The following is a 23,305-nucleotide window of genomic DNA, read 5'->3' as shown; positions in this document are numbered from 1 at the left end:
GAAGATCTTTGGTAATGAAGTCTGGTCAAACTCCATGTGTTTTACTAGGATCAGATATCCAGAAATCCATGGTCTCTTGTGCAGCTCAAAAGGTTGGCTTCAGTCATGTAGAAAATAATAAACATTCACAAGCACAGCAGGGACCTCCAATACAAAAACAACTCAAAATGAATCTGATCTGTTGTAACCCACCAGAGGTGGCTGAACTAGTTTTCTTGGGAGGATAGATTAAACTATTTAGTATGTAGCTAAAAAAGTTGAAAAAGTAACCTTTATATGATCTGTAAGGTAAAAACTAGATCTAAAGTGATTTGCAATTATTTTACAGAAGGTTCTGGATAGTAGCTTTGAAAGCTGTCTAGAAACCTTATGTTTGCTTGACTCACGTACAACAGAAATATTTATTACCAGTCTCTCACAAAAAAGTTGTTGTAGGCTCTGGACATTGACATGAAACACAAATATGTTCTCCAACAAAAGTTGATTATTTGAAAACGATCATTTTATTGAACAATATAAATGTCTAAAAAAATAAAAACACTTGAAACCATGGACACAAACAACAAACTGCAGAAAGTGTAGTCTTGATGAAATGAGGTGGGATATAATTGTCCTCAAAGACTCGCATGTTAAAATAAACCCAACAAAAGAAAAATTGGTTTGTTTCCATACTGCTTTTATAAGTTGTTAATTATCTGAATAATTAACAGCAAACGTTAACTTTAAACAGATCACAAGTACTGACTGAATTTTATTTCAAATAAAAAAAAATAGTATAACAATACTTTCATATTTTTTTACTCAATCTTCTTTTTGCCATAAATAAATAGATCAAATATAACAAATAGTCACAGGAATAATAAAATACACCTTTTGTAATTCTAAGGTTTCACATCAGCATATAATGAAAACCATCTCCTCCTTACTGAAGATAAATAAACCTCAGATTAACAAGAAAATGCTGTTTTATTTTGGCTTAACCTTCCTTCTAAAAGCATTGTATGTCATAATGTCTTTATCTGCGATTGTATTTATCCGATTTAAAACCTAGCAAGGAGTTCATGTTTTTTGTTCAGATAAAGAACACTTCTACATTTATTCAGAGTGGTTGCTTTTTGTAAACCATAACTGCAATGATGGTGTCCTCTCAGTTTCAGAAGTCTGCATCCAGAGTGAATTCACTGTCCATGATGCCTGACATCACTCCGAATCTCTGGTACTCCGCTACTCTTTTCTCAAAGAAGTTTGTTTTTCCCTCAAGAGAAATGGACTCCATGAAGTCAAAAGGATTTTCCACATTGTAAACCTGTTTAAGCACAACATAAGGAGGAAAAGAAATGTGTTATTTTCCACAAATAAAATACCCTGAATATGATTTAATGCTTTATAAAAATATTTTCTAATGGCACTTTCAGCAAAAAGACTATGACTTTTACACGATTACAATTAACTACAGTGCAAAATGACATTGTTTAGATCGGCTTAAATGTGTTTTATGCCGATCTATGTATTGCCTAAAGAATTACCTTGGCCAGTCCAAGATCAACGAGAAGCCGGTCGGCCACAAACTCGATGTACTGCTTCATGAGACAGCAGTTTATTCCGATGAGATCGACCGGTAAGGCCTCCGTCAAAAACTCCTATAACACAGAACACAAAAAATTATTTACCAAAACACCGCAAGTGCACAAGATAAAGACCGCTAAATCCTACAATATAATATTGTACCTGTTCGATGCCAACAGCTTTGCTGAGAATATCTTTGACTCTCTCCTCTGAAGGCTTTTTTAGCAGGTAGCTGTACAGCAAGCAGGCAAAGTTACAGTGCAGACCCTGAGAAAAGAAAAATTCAATTCCACTTTATTTACAACACTTTTTAAACAAAAGGCTCAAAATGCTGCATATAGTAAAACTGAGACATAAAAAAGGCAAAACATAAGCCCATTAAAGTTAAAAAAATATGGCAAGATCAATCTGCAAAGAAAGAAAACAAATAGGACAGAAAGGTACGTTTCCAGTACCTCAATCAAAACATTCAGACACCCAGCAAACATGGCATTGACGTAGCTGAGTGTGCAGGTTACAAGTGCATGCACTAGTTTCTCTGCATCACTTCAGGTCAAGATGAACCTGATTTTTGAGTTACTGCGCAGGTGAAAGAATGCCGTTTTAGATATTAGTTAAATACAGTCATATTTAAAAAATGAGAATATGCGGTCCAATGAGGCTCAGTTTTTAGATTAGAAACATCTTTTGAAAAAAGATAACCTTTAAGCAAGTATTGAATATAATTTTCACTAAGCCCTGTATTAAAAATGTTTATTTCATTGGTCTTATGTAATATTCTTATGTTAAATGTCGGGTTTCCATTGGCTTGCAAGCGGAAATCATAATGAACAGGAATTAAGGCTCGAAAATCACTCTGTGTGAAATTAATCCATAGAACGTGTTTCACTCACTGAATTAAGTTACTGAAGTAAATGAACTTTTCAATAATATTCTAATATATTGAATGGGTCGGTATATGAGGCAAAAGAAAAGTCCAAGGCTAAAAAGACCCACAGGTTCCTCACAGTAGCAACAGATTCTATAGTAAAGCTTTCAAAAGTAAGTGTGTGGTTGGCTGTTGATTTATAAAGCTTTTTAGGTCCTAAAACAATCTCAGCTTGGTTACACTTTAACCATTAAAACACTATTTGAAAACAAGGATTGTGTGTTTTTAAGGAGAAGCCTGTTGATTAAATAACTGTCGCGTGTCATCTGGCTGCATAAAGCTTGGGGTCATAAGCATATTAGTAGAAAATGATGTTATGTTTCCTGGTGACTTCACCAAACCGAAGAATAAAACCGGACCAAGACAAGAGCCTAGTGGAACACCATAACTGACTTGGATGAATGTGCGCCCATAATGAATGTAAACAAAATCAAGTCTGTTAGATAAATAAAACAAAGCAATGAAATAAAAGATAATCATTTTTTTGTTAACTGCGAACAAGAGGTTTCCCTCTGCTTGTGGAAGGTGAATTTTTTTAATATCTTTGTTTACCTTATCTAGAATCATTTTCTCTTTGCAAACAAAGAGACATGTCACAAATGTTTAGTTCTAAAACATCTCCACAAACAAAATCTTAAGACTATAGTGTAATTAATTTTGAAACGCTTTTAAAACATGTAAAATACAAATAGAAATCTCCAGCCATCTTCATATGGCTTCTCTTCTGAAGATTGGGTGAAATATTGTGTTTACATTATTGGTCTACAAAGTAAAGGATTAGCAGAAATGAAGGGGATCTTTCCACAGTCAAAGCAGAAATTGGGAAAATATGTGAAAAATCACTGGTTTTATTTTTAAGAACACTGAGAAGATGTAATACCTACTAAAACTCTGTACCTGGATTAAAACTAGCTATTATGTAATTTTCTCCGCTACATTATTATAATATCCCAGGTGAAACTACAATTAAGTCTTTTTATTTGTAACCCCCTACCTCATCCCTGCTAATGAGTTCATTGGAGTAGGTAAGGCCTGGCATGAGGCCTCTCTTCTTCAGCCAGTAGATTGCAGCAAATGAGCCTGAGAAGAAGATCCCCTCCACAGCTGCAAAAGCCACAAGTCGCTCCCCTGTGGACACAGAAATGAAAACTCCTATTGAATTACCATAAACAAGTAGTTCCTCCAGTCTGGGTTGATGTTTCTATATAGAGTTTAGTCATCAGTAATTTTTTTTGGAAGTGTCATGGCTTACCAAAGGTGGATTTGTTGTCATTTATCCATTGGAGGGCCCAATCCGCTTTTCTTTGCACGCAAGGCATGGTCTGGATAGCGTTAAACAAATGGTCCCTAAAACACAGGCGTAAACTGAAACAATGACTAAGACAAAGACATGGCCGCTAAGAAATATAATCTAACAGCAGGTCACTCAGTTTGCGCCAAATCTCTCACATTTTATATGTATCAATGGATCCAATTGGGGATCAGAAATGCAATCAATATAAATGTGAGGTGCAAGATAAAATAAAACACAATTAAAACTTTTACCCCCCTTAATGTATCCTTTATCATGTATAGTTCGACTGAAAAACAAATACATTTGTTAGAAGTAAAAATATGAGAATAAAATAAAAGAATTGTGACAACCTGGTTTTAAACCAGGGCACTGAAAGATGAATTAAAACTTTGTTGAAGCATCTTTTGATTTAATTTTGGTATTCAGTCTTATTTGGTTGGAGTAGATCATTATATCACATCGTGACTCATATAATATTTGCCAACTCTGTCTTGTCTAAATCTCTCAGATTGGGTCGTTATCTCTTGTCCACAGCCTTCTTCAGGTGACCCCACAGATTGTCTGACAGATTTAGTTCTGTACTTTGGTTAGGCCATTACAAAACTTCAGCTGTCCTCCCATGACATTATTCTTTTGTAGATCTAGAAGTGTGCTTGGATGCATTGCAATGCTAAAAATGCTTTCAAAGGTTTTGGGTCAAAACTGACCGGGACTCCAAACTGTTAATCTCGCTATAAACCCCAGTTGCATCTGAGAAAAGTAACCACAAAGCATTATGCTGCCATCCCTATGTTTCACTGCGAGTATGGTGTTATTTCAGTAATATACAGTGTTGATGCAAGGCCTGGATACTTTTTTTGGAAAGAAATGCTTCTGTATTCAATTCTAATCTTTAGTCCAGACATATGAAAAATACAGAGGACTGTTGTCACATATAGAAAACAACTGGTGCTTGCTAAAAATTCCTGCTTCAGTGTTGCTGTGAGGCTCCTCGCTGCCTCTCTGATAAATTTCTATGTATTAAGTAGAAAAACATCCAGTTTTTGTAATGTCCCTTCTTCTGACTGATACCTTTGTACAATCAGTTCCTTCTGATCCTTTCTACTCTGTACACAAACTACTGTTTTAGCTAAATGATGCAAATGAACACATTTTTGTAAAGCTGAACTTTATTTCAGGTTCATCAGATTCCCTATAATTGATGGTAAGTGTGTACCCAAGACCCAAGAAGAATGCATGTTAAAACTAGATCAAATGCTGCACAAAACAAAGTAATAGTTTAAGAGTGTGCAGACTCATGTTGTTGCAGTTTTTTTAAATTTCCTCCCAAACCTTGTTTTTTTTTTTTATGATAAAAGTGTTACAATAAAGCTGGAAAAACTTTTTAAATTATTCATCATGAACTCATTCGTTACATTACTAAAACCTGGTCATTTATCATGTGTGTGTACACATTTAAGCTGGTTTGTTTACAGGTATAAGAAGAAAGGTAGTGATGAAATGGGGACCAGATTTCACAAAATTCAGGTACAAATTAGCATTTCCTCTCTCACACTTTTCTTTTTTGCATCAATGTACTGTGTTTTCTCCACAATAAATATAAACTGTGTGTTTTTAAAATATAAACCATGAAGAGAACTGACACACCGCAATATAAATATGCAGACTGAAATCATTGCAACCAGGTGCAAGGAATTTTTATTTTCTTTTTTTAAACAGAGCTGTTAATAAGTTTAGGTTCTGTGGGTACATTAAAGCTGCTGCATCTGGGAATGCAGCTACAAATCCATCTGAGAGTGAAGAGGACATATCTGATGAACAGGTGGGTGTTCAGAAAATTGGGCTAGCAGTGATGTCGCACAAAGCAATGTTAAAAAAACAAAAACAAACCAACCATGAAACACAAGCCCAAAAGGTCCAGGCTTAAGAACATTAGACAGAATCACAAATGTGTAGCTGACCTCTGTTTCAGATCCCTGATGTAAGTGTTGATGAGCATGCTGTACATCTCTGAGTGAACGGTCTCTATGAGGATCTGGAAGCTGTAGAAGGAGCGTGCTTCAGGGAGCTGCACTTCCTGGCTGAACCTCTGCACCTGTTGGACCAAGAAAACCGTTAAGCCACACTGGGAAGACATTGTGCCACATTCACATCACCACACAGATAAGACAATCTGTTGTTATAAAATAGAAGATTGACTATGACAACTGCCACCAGAGGCTTGTTTAACTGGGTATTTAACAGTAGCTTAAAGAAATGCTAATTTGCCTCCTTAAGCTATATGGTATTTATTGCAGCTAAGAAACAGCCCTTCTCACCAGATTCTCATTGACAATACCATCGCTGGCGGCAAAAAAGGCTAAGATATGCGAGATAAAATGTTTTTCGTCAGGCTTCAAAAGGTCCCACTGCGCCAGGTCTTTGGAGAGATCAACCTGAAAGACAACATCATAAAGTAATTTGAATCTGCAGAAAGCTGCATTCTCACAGGCTGTATTTTCTGGTCTTTATGAGATCCTGCTGAAAACCTTGTTTCAGCTGCAGGTCACGCTCCGACGTGGAGACATTTGTTAATGTCCTTACACAACAAACAAAAAACAACCATCTCCGAAACTGACATGAGTTAAAGGTAACTCTCATTGTTTATTCCACAGTTGACACAATTCACACTTTTGCTTTTGATTACTGACTTTGGTAATTATTTCATATAATTAAACAAATGAAAATCTAGCAGCACCTTTTGCATCAATTGCTGCTTTGAACTTCCCCATGAGATACCTGCATTTAACAGCACACAGGTTTCTCACTCTTTCTGGGCAAACTGCTCTGGCAGGTTTGAAGAGCGGTGCCCCCATACTGTCATTTCCAGATCTTCACCTGTGATCGAGGCTACGTTTTCTGACACTGGGCAGTATTTTTCACTCCAGGATGCCCTGATAGTAGGGGTGGACCAATCGATTAGCCCAGATTTCCTTAATTCTGGGTGATCAATCGAACATTGAAGGTGTGATGTGACCTCATAACACCTGACAGTGTCAGTTATATAAAAACAAAAAAAACGTATTGGCCCAAATCAGAATGGGCAGGTAAGGCTTTTCAAAGATCAGTGATCGGCCAGAAAACTGCAATCAGTGCACCTCTAATTTATAGTTTTGAGACTTCATTGTACCCTGCAAAGATTTAAGGTTTGCCGTACCAGACGTAGCAAAGCTGACCCAAAACAAAACCCATTCCCCTCAGTGTTTCTTGTGTAAACAAAGACCTTATATGACTGGAAGAAAACCTAATTTTTGTCTCTTATTTGCAAAGGATGTTCTCCCAGAAATTTCAGGTCGTCAACATACATTAAGACGATTTCCAGCTTTGCCTTTTTTCCAGCCTGTCTGTATTGAAGAACTCCAACCAATGTTCCCTTGTTTAGAGTTTAAAAGTGATAAATGTGATCAGAAACTGAAATGCCTTGACCTTGCATTTCAACTTAAATGGTTCTAGACTGTTTTAGATAGTACTGACTGAGGAAGGCTGCATATAAAAGCACACAAGCACTTTCAGGATTTTATCTGAGAGGTTTGAAAGGCATGCATCATTTTCACCTGATGAAAGTTATAAAGCTATTACCAGGGAATATCCTTCACATTTCTTCAGTGCAAAGTCTATACCTCAGTTGTCATAAATATTTAAAATCTTATAACTTCCATGCATATTGGTCTGATTAAAAAAACCCTATTATTATAAAGGGTTTTAAATGTAAAATATTAACAGGTGGTGGTACGCAAAATATGTTTATTCTGAAATTTCTAATGAATGTACTAAGCCTGTAGGAAAGGTCACGCTCTATGGCAAAGACAATTAACATTTCACAGTTAAAGTGAGAATTTAATGAAGCATTCCCTGTTTTAGGTTGAGATGGGACCATTTCACGCCTTGATTTCTTTAAGTAAACCCTGGAAGCCAGATACTGTGCTTGTGCAAGTCTTGCCACAGATTCTAAAATAGATTTAGATCTGGACTTTGAATGGGCCGTTCTAACAGATCAATATAATCGGATCTGAACAATGCCATTGTGGCATTGGCTGTGTGTTTACGGTCGTTGTCCTGCTGAAAGGTGAACCTCCACCCCTGTCTCAGGTCTTATGGAGCCTCTAACAGGCTTTCTTCATAGATTACCCTGTTTTGTTGTCACAATAGTCTGATCAGGGCGAATTTATTTGAGGAAAGGCTCGACAGGCATGCATCATTTTCAGTCACCTTCATAATTATGCACTACATTGTGTTTGGTTTATCCTCTAAAATCCTATTGAAATACATAAAGGCGAAAAAAAAAAAAGGTCAAGTGGTATGAATACTTTTGCCAGACACTGTATATTAGACAACTAAACCACTTTTAAGAAGAAATGAACAGCCATCCCTTTTCAAACACTAAAGGTTTTTAAAAAAGCTATTTGAATCAGTTAGACATTTAACCTGAAATTACCTCCTCCACCGTCCAGAAAGATGCCTGGGCTTGCTTGTACATCTTCCAGATATCTGGATACTGGATGGGGAAGATGACGAACCGCCTGGGGTTCTCCCGGAGAAGAGGTTCGTCCTCGGCTCTTGTGCCAGCTGGGTGGCCCTCATATTTTCCCTCGATACTGTTCTGCAAGGAACCAAACATGCCTTCATTGCTTTCCTGCTTCCTTATGAGCTCCTTTTACACCCATCTTCGAATGGTTTCCTTTAGTTATAAAAGCTTGTGCGCCTGCGCACTGACTCAAAAACAAAGGACATTAAATTCGCTCTATACACGTTTACAATACACTTATCTAAACTAATAACAAAAACCTAACATCCTCAACGAGTTACAACTATAATTGTAGCACATGAAGCGTCTGGTTAGAGGTAATGTCAACACTACGCTAAAAAATAAAGACGACTACACGTCTCATGTTAAACTGCTCACAAATATCTGGAAAATAATCAAGCTGCCGACTTACATTTAGCTGGCCGTTTTCCTGTGTGGGGGACTTCTTCACCGTCGGCGACATTTTTGAGGAATAATTGTAACTTTTGTAGCTATCTGGAGCTCGGTGCCATAACCCTTTTATTGTGCCACAGTACCACAGCGCCTCTAGCGGCCACACACGGAACACGTGACGTAACTAAACCACATCTATATCATGTGACAGATTATAAAACTTTGTAGCACACGAAAAACTTCAGACATAATATTTGATAGACAAAAGATAAAAAAAAAATAAAAAAAAACCACTGCAGTTCAGATGAATACATTTTTTTAATTTGATAGGAATGATATTTTGCATAGCAGCTACAAAGAAATTACAGCATTTGAGATTTCTTTATCAAACTTTTTAAGCAGTGCTCTGTTTAAATCGCAGAATGACAACAAAGCAAATCCGGAACAGGTTGTTATACATGTACGAGAAATCCAGATCACTACACCGGAATATTATGCACGCCCAACCGAAACACATCATTTGTGCAAGACCATCCACAGTTTTGGGATTTCAGCATAAACACCTGATGAAAGGCCATTGGTGGATCATCGTCTGCCTGTTGCAAGACAAAAACAAAATATTTTAAGTTAAATACTCCAGTCAGCAACCTCCAATTTGTTGTATGCTCACAAGCAAAGTTGCAACAATCGTTTTAAGAGTGCATTAAATTCTAAAAGACAAAGACATCCCTGGAAAAGGCAAACAAAAAACCTTCCAATTATGTCTTTATCATTTAGACGGCACAATAAATAACTTAGTTATACAGCTGTTACTAGTGAATATCTTCTATAGGTGTACACTTCAGTTGTCAGAAATATTTCAAATCTAATTTATAAATTCCTTGCATATTAATCTGATAAAAAAAAAAACGATAACTACAAAGATTTTTTAAATGTAAAATATTTACAGATATGCAAGATATATTTATTCATAAATGTCTAATAAACGTAGTAAGCCTGCAAATAGTCACGTGACGCTCTACAGCCAAGACAATTCAGAATGTAATAAAGCATTCCCTATTTTAGTTAGAGATTTCACTTTTGGAAGCCAGATACTGTGCTTGTGCAAGTCTTGCCACAGGTTCTAAAATAGATTTGGATCTGGACTTTGAATGGGCCGTTCTAACAGATCAATATAATCTGCTGAAAGGTGAACCACGACCCCAGTCTCACATCTCATGCAGCCTTTAACGGGATTTCTTCTGGGATTACCGTTTCATTGTAGGAATAGTCGGAAGTTTATTGACACAAATAGAATTTTGCATGTAGAAAGTTAAATTTTTGTCTCATGTGACCCAAAACACCCTCCTTCTTTCACACGCTTGCTGTGTTCCCTACATGGTTCCTGGTAAACTACAAACGGGACCTTGTTTGGATTGCTTTCAACAATCCTCACATTCCTCCATAGAGGCAACAATCATGGAGTATAAAACTAACTGTTGTGCTGTTGACAAATTCTTCCACCTGAGATTTGGATATCTGCAGCTACTCAAGAGTTATCAGAGCAAAGAGATTGGATGCAGATAGATGACATACTTTTAAGATAACTATTTGTAAATACATTTTAAAACCAGATATGATTTTCCTTCTGTTTCACAACTATGACGTTTTATTTTGGTCTACCACATAAAATCCCCAAAAACTACATTGATGTTTGTAGCTGCGACTTGATAAAGTGTGAAAAAGTAAAAGGGGTGTAAATACTTTTGCGCTATATACACTGCTCAAAAAAATAAAGGGAACAATGAGCTACAACAACATTTAATTTCCCTTCGGGATTAATAAAGTATTTTTGAATTGAATTGAACACTCAAATAACACATTCTAGATCCGAATGAATGAAATATTCTCATTGAATACTTTGTTCTGTACAAAGTTGAATGTGCTGACAACAAGATCACACAAAAATCATCAATAGAAATCAAATTTATTAACCAATGGAGGCCTGGATTTGGAGTCACACACAAAATTAAAGTGGAAAAACACACTACAGGCTGATCCAACTTTGATGTAATGTCCTTAAAACAAGTCAAAATGAGGCTCAGTATTGTGTGTGGCCTCAACGTGTCTGTATGACCTCCCTACAACACCTGGGCATGCTCCTGATGAGATGACAGATGGTCTCCTGAGGGATCTCCTCCCAGACCTGGACTAAAGCATCCGCCAACTCCTGGACAGTCTGTGGTGCAACGTGACGTTGGTGGATGGAGCGAGACATGATGTCCCAGATGTGCTCAATCAGATTCAGGTCTGGGGAACGGGCGGGCCAGTCCATAGCTTCAGTGTCTTCATCTTGCAAGAACTGCTGACACACTTCAGCCACATGAGGTCTAGCATTGTCATGCATTAGGAGGAACCCAGGGCCAACCGCACCAGCATATGGTCTCACAAGGGGTCTGAGGATCTCATCTCGGTACCTAATGGCAGTCAGGCTACCTCTGGTGAGCTCATGGAGGGCCATGCAGCCCTCCAAAGAAAAGCCACCCCACACCATTACTGACCCACTGCCAAACCGGTCATGCTGAAGGATGTTGCAGGCAGCAGATCGCTCTCCACGGTGTCTCCAGACTCTGTCACGTCTGTCACATGTGCTCAATGTGAACCTGCTTTCATCTGTGAAGAGCACAGGGCACCAGTGCTGAATTTGCCAATCCTGGTGTTCTCTGGCAAATGCCAAGCATCCTGCACAGTGTTGGGCTGTGAGCACAACCCCCATTTGTGGACGTCAGGCCCTCATACCATCCTCATGGAGTCGGTTTCTAACCGTTTGTGCAGACACATGCACATTTGTGGCCTGCTGGAGGTCATTTTGCAGGACTCTGGCAGTGCTCCTCCTGTTCCTCCTTGCACAAAGGTGGAGGTAGCAGTCCTGCTGCTGGGTTGTTGCCCTCCTACGGCCTCCTCCACGTCTCCTGGTGTACTGGCCTGTCTTCTGGTAGCACCTCCAGGCTCTGGACGCTACGCTGACAGACACAGCAAACCTTCTTGCCACAGCTCGCATTGATGTTCCATCCTGGATGAGCTGCACTACCTGAGCCTCTTGTGTGGGTTGTAGAGTCCGCCTCATGCTGCCACGAGTGTGAAAGAACCACCAACATTCAAAAGTGACCAAAACATCAGCCTGAAAGTATAGGTACTGAGAAGTGGTCTGTGGTCCCCACCTGCAGAACCACTCCTTTATTGAGTGTCTTACTTATCGCAAAAGACTTCCCCCTGTTATCTATTTCATTTGTACAACATCTGTGAAATTGATTGTCAATCAGTGTTGCTTCCTAAGTGGACAGTTTGATTTAACAGAAGTTTGATTTACTTGAAGTTATATTGTGTTGTTTAAGTGTTCCCTTTATTTTTTTCAGCAGTGTATATCAGTGTCGTAGAAATGACACACTACAAGGAAAATAGGGAAAAAAAAGGCTCCAAGAAGCTGCAGATTTCAACATGTCCAGAATTACTTGAATTTATGTTTGACACAGCAAGAGTTTTAAAGCAGTTTATAGCAACATGGGGCAAGTGTACGTAACATGTCGGAGTATGTTTATGGGTAACACTTTAAGTGATAATGGCACCGCCTGGTTCACCTGTAACTGTCCAAAGACCATGATGAGGATGCAACTGTCAATAGTTGGTTGGGAGTCTTGCTCTGTAATGATGTGCTTGATCCGCTTGAAAGGCAGGCTCTGAGAATAAAAGACAACATTTATTAATTAAATGAACAAGCATCCAAATGGCTAAAAGAAAAAAAATAGAGACTGGAAGCACACATCAACACTGTTACAAAAACATGCTCACAACTAGCTTGTTAGCAATAGCTTCTCTTCCTTGAAACGGTGATCCTTCCCAGGTCAGACAGGCCTCGGGTGACTGAGGGGGAAAAAAGGAGGATAATCAAAAAAATTACATAGTGTGGGATAAAAGCAAAATAGGATGAGATGTAGAAACAACCAATGACAATGATGTAATTTGGAGAACTTACATAGAGATTAGCAAGTCCCATCCTGTTGGTATTGTCAAACTGGTTGTAATACTCCTGAACAAAGCCCTCTCCGATCTTTTGCCATATTTCTTTCTCGCCTGCCATAGAGAAGACTTTGGATCTGTAAAAATTGAGCAAGTAGAAAATACAGCTGTTTGTCATAGTTACAACAGTTTATTCAATATAAATATAAATAATAATACTGTTTAATTTGTATTGTATTGCACTGACTACGCCAAAACAAATTCCTTGTATGTCCAAAAACGTACTTGGCAATAAAGCTTTTCTGATTCTGAATAAAACATATGGACATATATATTGTACAAGTTTCATGATGCATTTCAGTATTGGGGAAAGCAAAACACTCTGGCCCACAAATCACCCCAGTAAATTTTTAATCTGAATTAGCAGTTTGTATTTATCCACCACATAAAATACACATTTCTAAAGGAATGAATACCTTTGCAAGGCACAATAACTAACATTTTTGAACCCCAGAAAATGATATGATCCATTTTGGTAAAAACCTATACTGATGTACTAATGTACTTATATTACAATATGAATAATGAACTTTTTGTCTGATACTGCATCCCTTAAAAGTAGATTTATATTTCTACAAGTAGAACTGTCTGTAGTGTTCCAATCTGCATACCTACAAGATTACAATTTTTTTTTATTAATGTTTAAAAAGATCATTTTAAATTCCCCATATATAAAATATTTCAAGTTAAATTAAAGTATTTGTTACCAAAACGTCACAGTACAGCACGTAGATTTTTGTCTTAATTCTCTCAGCATTTGACGCTTCATAAACCACAGCTCTGTAAGTGCTGTACTGCAACTAAGAACTAAAATATATATATATATGTATATATGTCTTAATGGTATATTACCAAGAGATGAGCTCATCTGAGACTGGAAAAGATTAGCCAGTTTGTACAGCTTGAGTAAAGTTAAACGCAAGTTGCTAGCAGCATAACGGGGCCTGTTTTTTTTTTTTTCTCGGAACACTTAATTCTCCATTTTAATCCAGTTATCATTTGTTTAGCTGGTCCCATTACAAAGGAAAGGATGCCGTCGTCTATGAAAAGCATCTGGCAGAAAGAATACAGCACCCTGTTTGGCACTTTAACTTACTTTTTTGGACAGTAGCTAAAACAACGTGATGAAGTTTACTCAAGTCGAAGTTTTGTTTCCCGCTTCCTGAGAATCGTAACTAATTCATGACATCATTGCAAGTTGACCAATCACGGCTTCGAAAGAAGTTCATCCCTCTTTGTGTGTGTCTGCTCGTTTTATGTCACCGGCGCATCAGACGGCTGCGGTCGATGCGACGAGGGAGGAGGGGAAGTCTTTTTTTATTTATAAATTATACGTTCTATAATAGACACGGTGTTTACAGCAGATATTCATGGTTACTTTAATTCAAGTAACAAATTTGGGTAGCTCATAAATACAAAAACATTTAGTTATCTAAAATCCTAATATTACTTGACATAAATTTAACTTTTGACACCCAAAATAAAAAACAATTTCGAATCTTGCTAGTAAGAGTATTGGATATTATTTTTTTATTTTTCTTAATTACCATTTTAAAATTAAGATGGTATTTCCAGTATATATGTTGGAACTTGCTAAAACAAAAACAAAAAAACAGATTACTAATTTGATGATAAGGACTAGCAACTATTTTATTATATATCTAATAAAACATTTTGAAGTGTCAAGAATAATCGCATCAAATAAAAAACCCTGACAGGTAAGAACTACACTGTTAAACCTGAAAATGTAAGTTTTTCTTGGTAAGAAGTCAGATATCAGATATCTGTAATGTTCATCCTAGAACGGAGGTTTTTTATGAATGTTTGCAGCTTAGAGCTTGATTCCTAGGATTGGGAAAAGTGACTTCAAATGTCCTGACATTTCAGATTACTGAAATGTTAACGTTGGATAGGAAGAAAGCTAGTCTGGACATCCAAAAGTGTTTTTGTTTTTTAACAGAAACAATTTGATTATAGACATCTGCAACGCACATCCAGTCCAGCCATTAATCTGAATGTCACAATGGTTTGATTATATGTTACAAAGGTTTGCCATACTCAATAAACGGTTGTTAGGGTAAAGAAACTTTTATACTAAAACACGGTTTACTTGACCTATGAGGTATGTCATTAATGAAGGAAAGGCCCATTTGTGAAGCTCAAAAATACCCGCAAACATCTGATTTTAAATGTGCAGCTGTGTACCCCAAGTGCATCAAGAGTCAGAATCCAGCGTGACAGGTAACAAAATCTCAACCCTTTGTTTTCAGGTAACTTTATGGATTGAACTGATTCTAGAATCAAGAACCAGGTAACTGTATTTTAAAAGCACAAAAGTAAGATTCAACCTTTAAATCCAAGTCAAGATTTTGTTGTATTTATCTATATTTTACCTAGGAAAATCCAATCCCTAAACATTAATCCATCTTAAATTCTCAAAAGGTAAGTAATCATTGTGAGAACAAATAATTAGAAAGGCATACATGTTATCTACATTGTGCACAGTGGCCCCAGACCATGATGCTGCCACTACCCAACATCACTATTTGTACAACATTCTTAGATTTCAAAGCTTCTCCTTGTCTCATCCAAACACATTATTTCATCTTGCCATAATTTTTTCTCCCCTGAACGCATTTGACTTGTCCAACTGCAAATTTAAGTCGATCTTGAAAGCGTTGATTTTGGTGCATAGCTCTTATGTTCGCCTTCGCTTTCAGCTCATGACAGCCTCCACTTACTGGTAGTGTTGAACAATACCAGTTTCTGGATTTTTCTTGAGAATTCTAACTAATATTCTCTCAACTGAGGGTCACAGTTTGGTAAAATGGTCGAAACCATAATGCTTGCAGCACAAACCAAAATACAGATCTCAAATCGTGTGGGTACAAATAAACGTTACTGCAAAAAAGGGATGAAATAAAATGAACATGAAATAATTCGATTTAAATAAATTTTATTGGTTATTTAAAAAATGTAAACCAAAGTTAACATGTAAAAAGGAGATCTGTATCAACAACTTTGGCAAAAAAAAAACAAACCACTATATAAATAATGGCTGTAACACCTACCACCTTGCTTGCAGGGTTAGGGCCACATCACACCATGCTGACATGAAATCAAAGTTTTTGTGTTGTGATAAATCACAGTTAGTTGAGCAAAGCTTTTAGTTACGAGTGTGGCACGACAAACTAAAACTACTAGTCCTTCGCACCTGTGTTTCGTTCTATAAAAAAAAGATGCTATTAAAGATGTAGCCCCATGTCAGTGAAGCAACTGTCATCCACAGCCAGTAAGATAAGGCTAGATAAGAAGTGAATATTCTGAAATGGAAGACAGCTTCCATGCTTAATTGGGTATTAGCAATATTGCAGGGGGAAAAGGAATTAATTATACAGAATTATAAATTAGTTCAACGTGCAGATCTGTACAAACCCCAGTTACAGGAATTTATTTCTGTAGCAAAAGAGGCTGGGATCACTTTTCATCTGTTACATCTAATGTACCATCTTTACTGGGCCTTATAAACAAGCAGAGTAACTTTTCTCCTCCTGACTTGTCAAAGTTTAACCGTCTTACAGTTTTCTCTCCACAAACTTGAATTACATAAGACCCCCGTAGGCACTTTTAAACATGTTGCTACAGTTCAGTGCTCATTGTTGCCTCAAAGAGAATGACATAAAACTGTGGTAAATTTTCATTTGACTTCCAGTGAATTGTTTAGGAAAAGCTACTATTGCTTCTTGAGGCTGCTTGCACCGATAGATCCTCCTCTGAGGGATGGCAGTTGTCAGTACAGTTTTACTAAACAGGCCTCTGAGGTTAGAACCAGGCTTTGATTTAACAGTTCTGTCACTGTTATGGCTGTGATGAGAAAAAGTCATCTGTCTGGAACACACTGGGGACCTCTTGGCGCTCATGTGGGGCTGATCTTCGTGGGCTGGCCTGTTTCTGGAAGCAAACAAACACATTCGACTCCATTAGGACCGACTGATTCATCTCAGAGCACAGAACACCAAACCTGTCTGTTATAAAAAGCAGTAAAACCAGATAAAAATCTAAATTCACAATTGCATTACTGAATTCTTACATTTAAGAATCCTGGGACAGTGATCGTGCGGAGGATCTTCTTGAAAGCACTCGGTAGTGTTCCCAGTTCTGTCTCTGCCTGCGTGACCTGCTCCTCCATTGCACTGACGTTTGCCCCGACCATCTTCACAAAGGCCTGCAAACACACCATAATAGCAAGCTGATGAACTTAAGATTCTTAAGACACTAGACAAAAAAAAAAAAAAAAAAACGCACAATGATTAGGCCGCATTTCCTTGACTCCAAAAGTTGAAATTTAGATCTCGGAATGACGTCACAGGCCATTTGACCGTTCTCAATAAAAGCGTAATTGTTGTGCTATTTAAGTTTTTTTTTTTTCATTTTATTGATTTAAACCATGCAGCCATGTTTGCAAACAATTTAATGAGATCCCAACAGTCAGAAGTGTAAAATAAACAGCTGATTAAGGTAGGCATGAACAATTTTTAGCCCCAGGTTACTTAATGTACAACTGGTAAAATGTGTAGAGAACTCATCATCAATTTTCTAACTAAAGCTGGAAGTGAAATGAAATTCTCGCCAGAAGTCAGTAACAACTCATCCAGTTCACACATGCAAAGAAATCAAATTATAGATGCCCATAAATTAAATCCTGTGTAATAAAATGCAAGGACACATGGAAAAAGTATTGCAACACAATTGGAAATTCATCAGTAATTAGAAATCAACCCTGCCACTTAAATAATATCAGCTGTTGCAACTAAAGGTCTATAAAAAGGTGTCACACAAGGAACATCTCATGGTGGGTAAAACCAATAGGCTCCCTCAAGAGCTTTGCAACCTTACTGTCGCAAAACATTCTGATGGTTGCATAAAAATACTACTAAAGGTTCCAGCAAGCACTGTTAGGGCCATAATCTGGACGTGGAAAGAACATTATCACACCATAAACAGGCCAATTAATGGTTCTCTCCACAAGATTTAAAGAAATCGTTAGAAAGGTTGTCCAAAGGTCAAGGACCACTTGTGGAGAGCTTCAGAAAGAAAAAAGAAAAGAAGAAAAGTAATGTGCTCAACCTCAACGCCCTCGTTGCACGATCACTACACAAGACTTCCCTCCTGAAGAAAAAGCATGTTGAAGGTTTTCTGAGAAACATTTAGACATTCCTGTGAAATACCAAGAGGATTATGGTCTGGTCAGATGAAACCAAAACTGAACTCTTTGGATGCCGTATTGGACACAATGCCTGAAAGTGAAAAGCCACTGCATCTCCCCCAGAAACACCATACCAACAGTGAAGTATAATGGAGGGAACATCATGACGATGGGATCCTTTTTAGAATAAGACACTGACAAATTTCATATAATTCAAGAAAGAATCAATAAACAAGTGTACTGAGACACTCTTCAGAAGAAGTACTGAATGCATTTGTATGTTTTAAATAATATAATAGTACTAATATGTTCTCCATGTGTTGTTCCATTTTCTTACACATAATTTATGGACATCTATGCTTAGGTTTTATTGCATGTTTGGATTGGATGGGTTGTTACAGACATCTGGTGAGAATTTCAGGGTAACTGCACCTTTAGAAATATTTTTATTAGAAAATTGGTGATGTGTTCACTACTTAGATTAACTAATTTAAATTTAGCCTTCTCTGACAGCCCAGACGATCTGTTCATGTCCTGTTTGGGGCCCACCTCACATCCCACTGAGTGATGTGGCCAAGTTTTTATTTGCATGTAAAGCGAGTAACTGGAATCTGATCACTCAGGAGGGATTTAATGCCAGGATTGCTGTTAGGCTTGTCTTCTTACTTTAAATCAGCCAGAATGCAAATTAATACCAGGTCTGATTGGGGTCTATAACTATGCTATATGTGCTTGAATTTCCATTTTTCTGTTAACGCCTTGTTCTCAACCAATCAGAATTAATTCTGCTACTTGTTGCTAGGTAGACAATATCAGCTCTGTGATCTGTAGTCCCTCTGTAAAATTCAGAGGGCATAATTATAAAATTTCTGATACATCACAATTTGTAATTTAAAACGTTATGACAAGTTTGGCTAACTGTGCCTCAATATTAACTTTTAATGAAACTTATAGAAAGTATACCTTCAGTATTTCGCTGAAGGATGATCGACCTAAATCTGGTGCAGAAAACAAAAGTCTAATAAAGTTAAGAAAACAAAATATTTTTGGTTGAGGCGCTCTTGAAAATGGTATATCGAGGGATAAAGTGAATGATTTAGACTTAAACTAAATTAGCACAAACTTTTTGGTGGAGACAAAAAACAAAACTGTGACATCATGTTGCGATGATCCATTAGATCTAAAACAAATTTTAAATGAAAAGGTGATCAAAATTTAGCAATAAAGTAAAAAATTATCAGCACTCCCCCAAAAAGCCACAGTTTAATGGTATAGTCATTGACTTCCAAGCAGAGAATCAAAACTCAAATGTCTCCCACTAGTTGAAGTTCTCTGAAGACTGACTTTAGAAAGTTCTGGATATTGTGTTCAAATTAGGGGTGCACCGATTGATCGGCTGGCTGATCAGCCCTGAATTCCTTAATTTTGGGAGATTGGTGATTGGCTGATATGTGAAGCCGATCTGATCTACTTTTCTAACCTACTGTGCAAGTTTTGTTTCATTTTAAAATGTGAAAAATGAAAGACTAAAGGAACTGAATTGTTCTAAACGTTTAATTTATATTTGAGACCACTGCCTCATGGGCAGTTAAAACAAGTTTGCATTGTTTCACAGCTATTGTATTGTTCAATGTTTTTTAATTTATTTATCGTAAACTTATAACACCCGTCAGTTATAAAAAAAGAAATTGGTATCAGCTAATATCGGAATCGGCAGGTCAGGCTTTTTAAAGATTGGTAATCAGTGATCGGCCAGAAAACTGCAATCGGTGCACCCTAGTTCAAATCCATGGGTAAAGATATTAATGGAAAAAACACATAATTGTGTTATAGGTGTATGAAAAACATAGCAAAATTGCTTTTTACGCAAAGATAAGTGTTCATTGTATTGTGAGTCAAAGCACAGCCAACCAGCTCTGCATAGAACACATCATGCCACATTATAATTAAATTTTAACTACTTTAGAATCAGAAAGCTTGTTGGCAACATCCTTGGAATGTTAACTTACCTCCAATTTATCAATTCTTCTGTATATTTGTCTCATTTCATCAGACTTGTGTTGTATTTTTAGCAGATTTTCATTCACAATTTGGGAAGTATCATTACGGATCTAGGGGGACAAAATATTTATATGTAAAAAAAGGAAATTAAAATGGGTGCTACTTTAAATGAAAGTTACTTCAGTCATTTCAGAGAATAATCGTGCTTACCATATCAAGCATCCCCACAAACTCATCAACTCTTGTCAGCATTTCCTCCAAGCTTTTCTCCAAGCACAGGATCTAGAAGACAAATAGCGTAAAGAGGAGGAACTGTAAACTTGAACTGTGAACTTTGTGCACAAGCAAAGATACTGACCACTGAAAGCCACAGGTTGAAAGTTATGGAGGGAGACGCTGATACCAATATTCAGATATCATAGGAGTTGATGGGCAACAGTCCACACTACGTTTTATTTTTTGTGACCCCTTTACCGACCACTAATATTTTTTTCCTTTACCTGGTATCACAATTTAGTCTTTACCACATGGAAAATATGTGTTCTACTGGCTGTAGTGAGCTGGATACAGCAGTAACTTTGCCAATATTGATCTGATGTCTCCATCTATCAATCCTTGAAGAAAACCTGTTAAAGGCAGCAAAGGTCTGGGGTAAAGGTCTCCTTCAAGCAGGAAAACAACCTTAAACATACAGCCAGAGCTACAATGGAACGATTTATATCAAAGCATATTCATTAGTTAGAACGACCCACTCAGGAAATCCAGTCTCAGCTAACTAAGTGTGGCATAAATATAAAATTATGCCACACTTTTCAGATTTTTATTTGTAAAAAAGTTTGGAAATCTGCGTTCCACTTCACAATGATCTGTGTTGGTTTATCAAATAACATCCCAATAAAAGACATTGCTGTTTGTGGTTTTAACGTGACAAAGTGTGAAAAGGTTCAAGGGAAGTAAATGCTGTGGCACTGCATATAAGCAAAGCTCCACTTCAAAGTTCATCTAGAAACCATGTGATTATCTCAAATTCAGGCTCCCACGCACTTAAAGTCAGGATATATTCAAGCTGCGGACACAGCAGTCTTTGTCCATTTGTTAATCCTGCCTGAATATGAAGATCTTGGAGTCATGCCTATCCAATTAATGTCCCATCAGGAGTGGAGAGATTGCTGGAGATTGTCAGCAATTGTCTCAATGAGACTCATACACAGCGTGAGCTACTGGAGACAAGATCCTGCAAACACTTCAAGATTACAAATAACTAATCGCAATCGATGTATTTGGAAGTGATTCAGCTACAAAGTGGCTCTATGGTAAACAGAGGTGCCATAAACAGTCACAGATAACTGAGCTAATTTAGAAGAGGACTCCATGTTGTGGCTATCTGACGGAACAGACCTCTTCTCCAGCCGTGGCTCTGATGTAGGACGAGTACTGAAGCGCGGTTTGTCTCAGGACCTCGTCGTCCTGCTGGTCGGATGTCCCGGCCTCTGCCGCTGCCTGGTTCAGGCTCGGGCTCCGGGAAACAACATTAGCCGCGGCGGCTGCTGCTCCGAAGCTGGGGCTCTGGGACACGGTGCCGCTGCTGGAGAGGTCGCTCACCATGGACAGACTGCTGGCGCTCTGAGACACGATGCCGCTGTCCCTGCTGATCTCCGCGCTGGACTCCTCCAGAGGAGACAGCAGGCCCACTCTGTCCACCCGATGGTCCATGTCCCCTGTCTTTTTTTTTTTTTTTTTTTTTCCTGATCAACTGCCGTGTTTTGTCCTATCAACAGACTGGGTCACGTGTGATGCCCTCTGGAAGGAAGCGCGTGAGGGACAAACGTACGGAAATGCGCTTCTAATATTCTGTCCCTCGCCGCCCCCTGTAGAATAGAAGGGTAACTTTCTTGAAGTTTAATTCAAAATTAGATTACGTCATAATGACTCAACATCGAACTATAAAACTATTTTGATGCTACAAATACAACTTTTTACACTATAAACGGGATTTCAAAGTGGGGAAAAAATTGAAAAATTAAAAATCCCCCCTCGCACCCCGTTAATATACAGGTCCTTCTCAAAATATTAGCATATTGTGATAAATTTCATTATTTTCCATAATGTCATGATGAAAATTTAACATTCATATATTTTAGATTCATTGCACACTAACTGAAATATTTCAGGTCTTTTATTGTCTTAATACGGATGATTGTGGCATACAGCTCATGAAAACCCAAAATTCCTATCTCACAAAATTAGCATATTTCATCCGACCAATAAAAGAAAAGTGTTTTTAATACAAAAAACGTCAACCTTCAAATAATCATGTACAGTTATGCACTCAATAGTTGTTCGGGAATCCTTTGGCAGAAATGACTGCTTCAATGCGGCGTGGCATGGAGGCAATCAGCCTGTGGCACTGCTGAGGTCTTATGGAGGCCCAGGATGCTTCGATAGCGGCCTTTAGCTCATCCAGAGTGTTGGGTCTTGAGTCTCTCAACGTTCTCTTCACAATATCCCACAGATTCTCTATGGGGTTCAGGTCAGGAGAGTTGGCAGGCCAATTGAGCACAGTGATACCATGGTCAGTAAACCATTTACCAGTGGTTTTGGCACTGTGAGCAGGTGCCAGGTTGTGCTGAAAAATGAAATCTTCATCTCCATAAAGCTTTTCAGCAGATGGAAGCATGAAGTGCTCCAAAATCTCCTGATAGCTAGCTGCATTGACCCTGCCCTTGATAAAACACAGTGGACCAACACCAGCAGCTGACACGGCACCCCAGACCATCACTGACTGTGGGTACTTGACACTGGACTTCTGGCATTTTGGCATTTCCTTCTCCCCAGTCTTCCTCCAGACTCTGGCACCTCGATTTCCGAATGACATGCAGAATTTGCTTTCATCCGAAAAAAGTACTTTGGACCACTGAGCAACAGTCCAGTGCTGCTTCTCTGTAGCCCAGGTCAGGCACTTCTGCCGCTGTTTCTGGTTCAAAAGTGGCTTGACCTGGGGAATGCGGCACCTGTAGCCCATTTCCTGCACATGCCTGTGCACGGTGGCTCTGGATGTTTCTACTCCAGACTCAGTCCACTGCTTCCGCAGGTCCCCCAAGGTCTGGAATCGGCCCTTCTCCACAATCTTCCTCAGGGTCCGGTCACCTCTTCTCGTTGTGCAGCGTTTTCTGCCACACTTTCTCCTTCCCACAGACTTCCCACTGAGGTGCCTTGATACAGCACTCTGGGAACAGCCTATTTGTTCAGAAATTTCTTTCTGTGTCTTACCCTCTTGCTTGAGGGTGTCAATAGTGG

The 23,305-nt window shown here is 38.2% G+C and overlaps 3 protein-coding genes across 5 annotated transcripts; all 3 read right to left on the bottom strand.

Annotated features, from left to right (window-relative positions):
• Nucleotides 1-480: 480 nt before the first annotated feature.
• rrm2b (ribonucleotide reductase M2 b) lies at nucleotides 481-8,924 on the bottom strand. The gene is made up of 9 exons (XM_047383047.1): nucleotides 8,765-8,924; nucleotides 8,263-8,427; nucleotides 6,107-6,223; nucleotides 5,750-5,883; nucleotides 3,747-3,841; nucleotides 3,489-3,622; nucleotides 1,729-1,833; nucleotides 1,527-1,640; nucleotides 481-1,306 (listed from the first exon to the last, which is right to left on the bottom strand). Exons 1-9 carry the CDS (start codon nucleotides 8,813-8,815, stop codon nucleotides 1,154-1,156), a joined length of 1,068 nt encoding a protein of 355 aa, XP_047239003.1. The 5' UTR covers nucleotides 8,816-8,924; the 3' UTR covers nucleotides 481-1,153.
• Nucleotides 8,925-9,044: 120 nt separating this feature from the next.
• Nucleotides 9,045-16,010, bottom strand: LOC124878876 (nuclear transport factor 2-like). 2 transcript variants are annotated; one of them, XM_047383051.1, is made up of 5 exons: nucleotides 15,873-16,010; nucleotides 12,758-12,878; nucleotides 12,574-12,645; nucleotides 12,363-12,461; nucleotides 9,045-9,341 (listed from the first exon to the last, which is right to left on the bottom strand). In XM_047383051.1, exons 2-5 carry the CDS (start codon nucleotides 12,860-12,862, stop codon nucleotides 9,225-9,227), a joined length of 393 nt encoding a protein of 130 aa, XP_047239007.1. In that variant the 5' UTR covers nucleotides 12,863-12,878; nucleotides 15,873-16,010; the 3' UTR covers nucleotides 9,045-9,224. The 2 variants fall into 2 exon arrangements, with proteins under 2 accessions (XP_047239007.1, XP_047239006.1); XM_047383050.1 differs by lacking the exon at nucleotides 15,873-16,010 and adding an exon at nucleotides 13,898-14,043.
• bloc1s4 (biogenesis of lysosomal organelles complex-1, subunit 4, cappuccino) lies at nucleotides 15,741-21,808 on the bottom strand. 2 transcript variants are annotated; one of them, XM_047383048.1, is made up of 5 exons: nucleotides 21,407-21,807; nucleotides 20,219-20,290; nucleotides 20,017-20,118; nucleotides 16,892-17,026; nucleotides 15,741-16,752 (listed from the first exon to the last, which is right to left on the bottom strand). In XM_047383048.1, the coding sequence occupies exons 1-5, from the start codon at nucleotides 21,719-21,721 to the stop codon at nucleotides 16,660-16,662; spliced, it is 717 nt and encodes a 238-aa protein (XP_047239004.1). In that variant the 5' UTR covers nucleotides 21,722-21,807; the 3' UTR covers nucleotides 15,741-16,659. The 2 variants fall into 2 exon arrangements, with proteins under 2 accessions (XP_047239004.1, XP_047239005.1); XM_047383049.1 differs by lacking the exon at nucleotides 20,017-20,118 and having other exon boundaries at nucleotides 21,407-21,808.
• Between the last annotated feature and the right edge of the window lie 1,497 nt (nucleotides 21,809-23,305).

The sequence above is a fragment of the Girardinichthys multiradiatus genome, chromosome 13, assembly GCF_021462225.1.
Source record: "Girardinichthys multiradiatus isolate DD_20200921_A chromosome 13, DD_fGirMul_XY1, whole genome shotgun sequence".
Lineage (NCBI taxonomy): Eukaryota > Metazoa > Chordata > Actinopteri > Cyprinodontiformes > Goodeidae > Girardinichthys > Girardinichthys multiradiatus.
The sequence above is the reverse complement of the archived record's forward strand: the minus strand, read 5'-3'. Positions and strand labels throughout refer to the sequence as shown.

Bases quoted from the DNA above. Each gene is read 5' to 3' on its own strand.
- rrm2b (XM_047383047.1), bottom strand. From the start codon at position 8,815: ATGTCGCCGACGGTGAAGAAGTCCCCCACACAGGAAAACGGCCAGCTA. The intron at 8,428-8,764 runs GTAAGTCGGCAG...GGTTCCTTGCAG, and splicing joins AGGAAAACGGCCAGCTAAAT to AACAGTATCGAGGGAAAATA. The intron at 5,884-6,106 runs GTGAGAAGGGCT...TTGGTCCAACAG, and splicing joins GTATTGTCAATGAGAATCTG to GTGCAGAGGTTCAGCCAGGA.
- LOC124878876 (XM_047383051.1), bottom strand. From the start codon at position 12,862: ATGGCAGGCGAGAAAGAAATATGGCAAAAGATCGGAGAGGGCTTTGTT. The intron at 12,646-12,757 runs GTAAGTTCTCCA...TTTCCCCCTCAG, and splicing joins TGGGACTTGCTAATCTCTAT to TCACCCGAGGCCTGTCTGAC. The intron at 12,462-12,573 runs GTGAGCATGTTT...TTTTATTCTCAG, and splicing joins CTATTGCTAACAAGCTAGTT to AGCCTGCCTTTCAAGCGGAT.
- bloc1s4 (XM_047383048.1), bottom strand. From the start codon at position 21,721: ATGGACCATCGGGTGGACAGAGTGGGCCTGCTGTCTCCTCTGGAGGAG. The intron at 20,291-21,406 runs GTCTGTTCCGTC...TTTGTCTTCTAG, and splicing joins GAGCCACGGCTGGAGAAGAG to ATCCTGTGCTTGGAGAAAAG. The intron at 17,027-20,016 runs GTAAGTTAACAT...GTGTGTTTGCAG, and splicing joins GAAGAATTGATAAATTGGAG to GCCTTTGTGAAGATGGTCGG.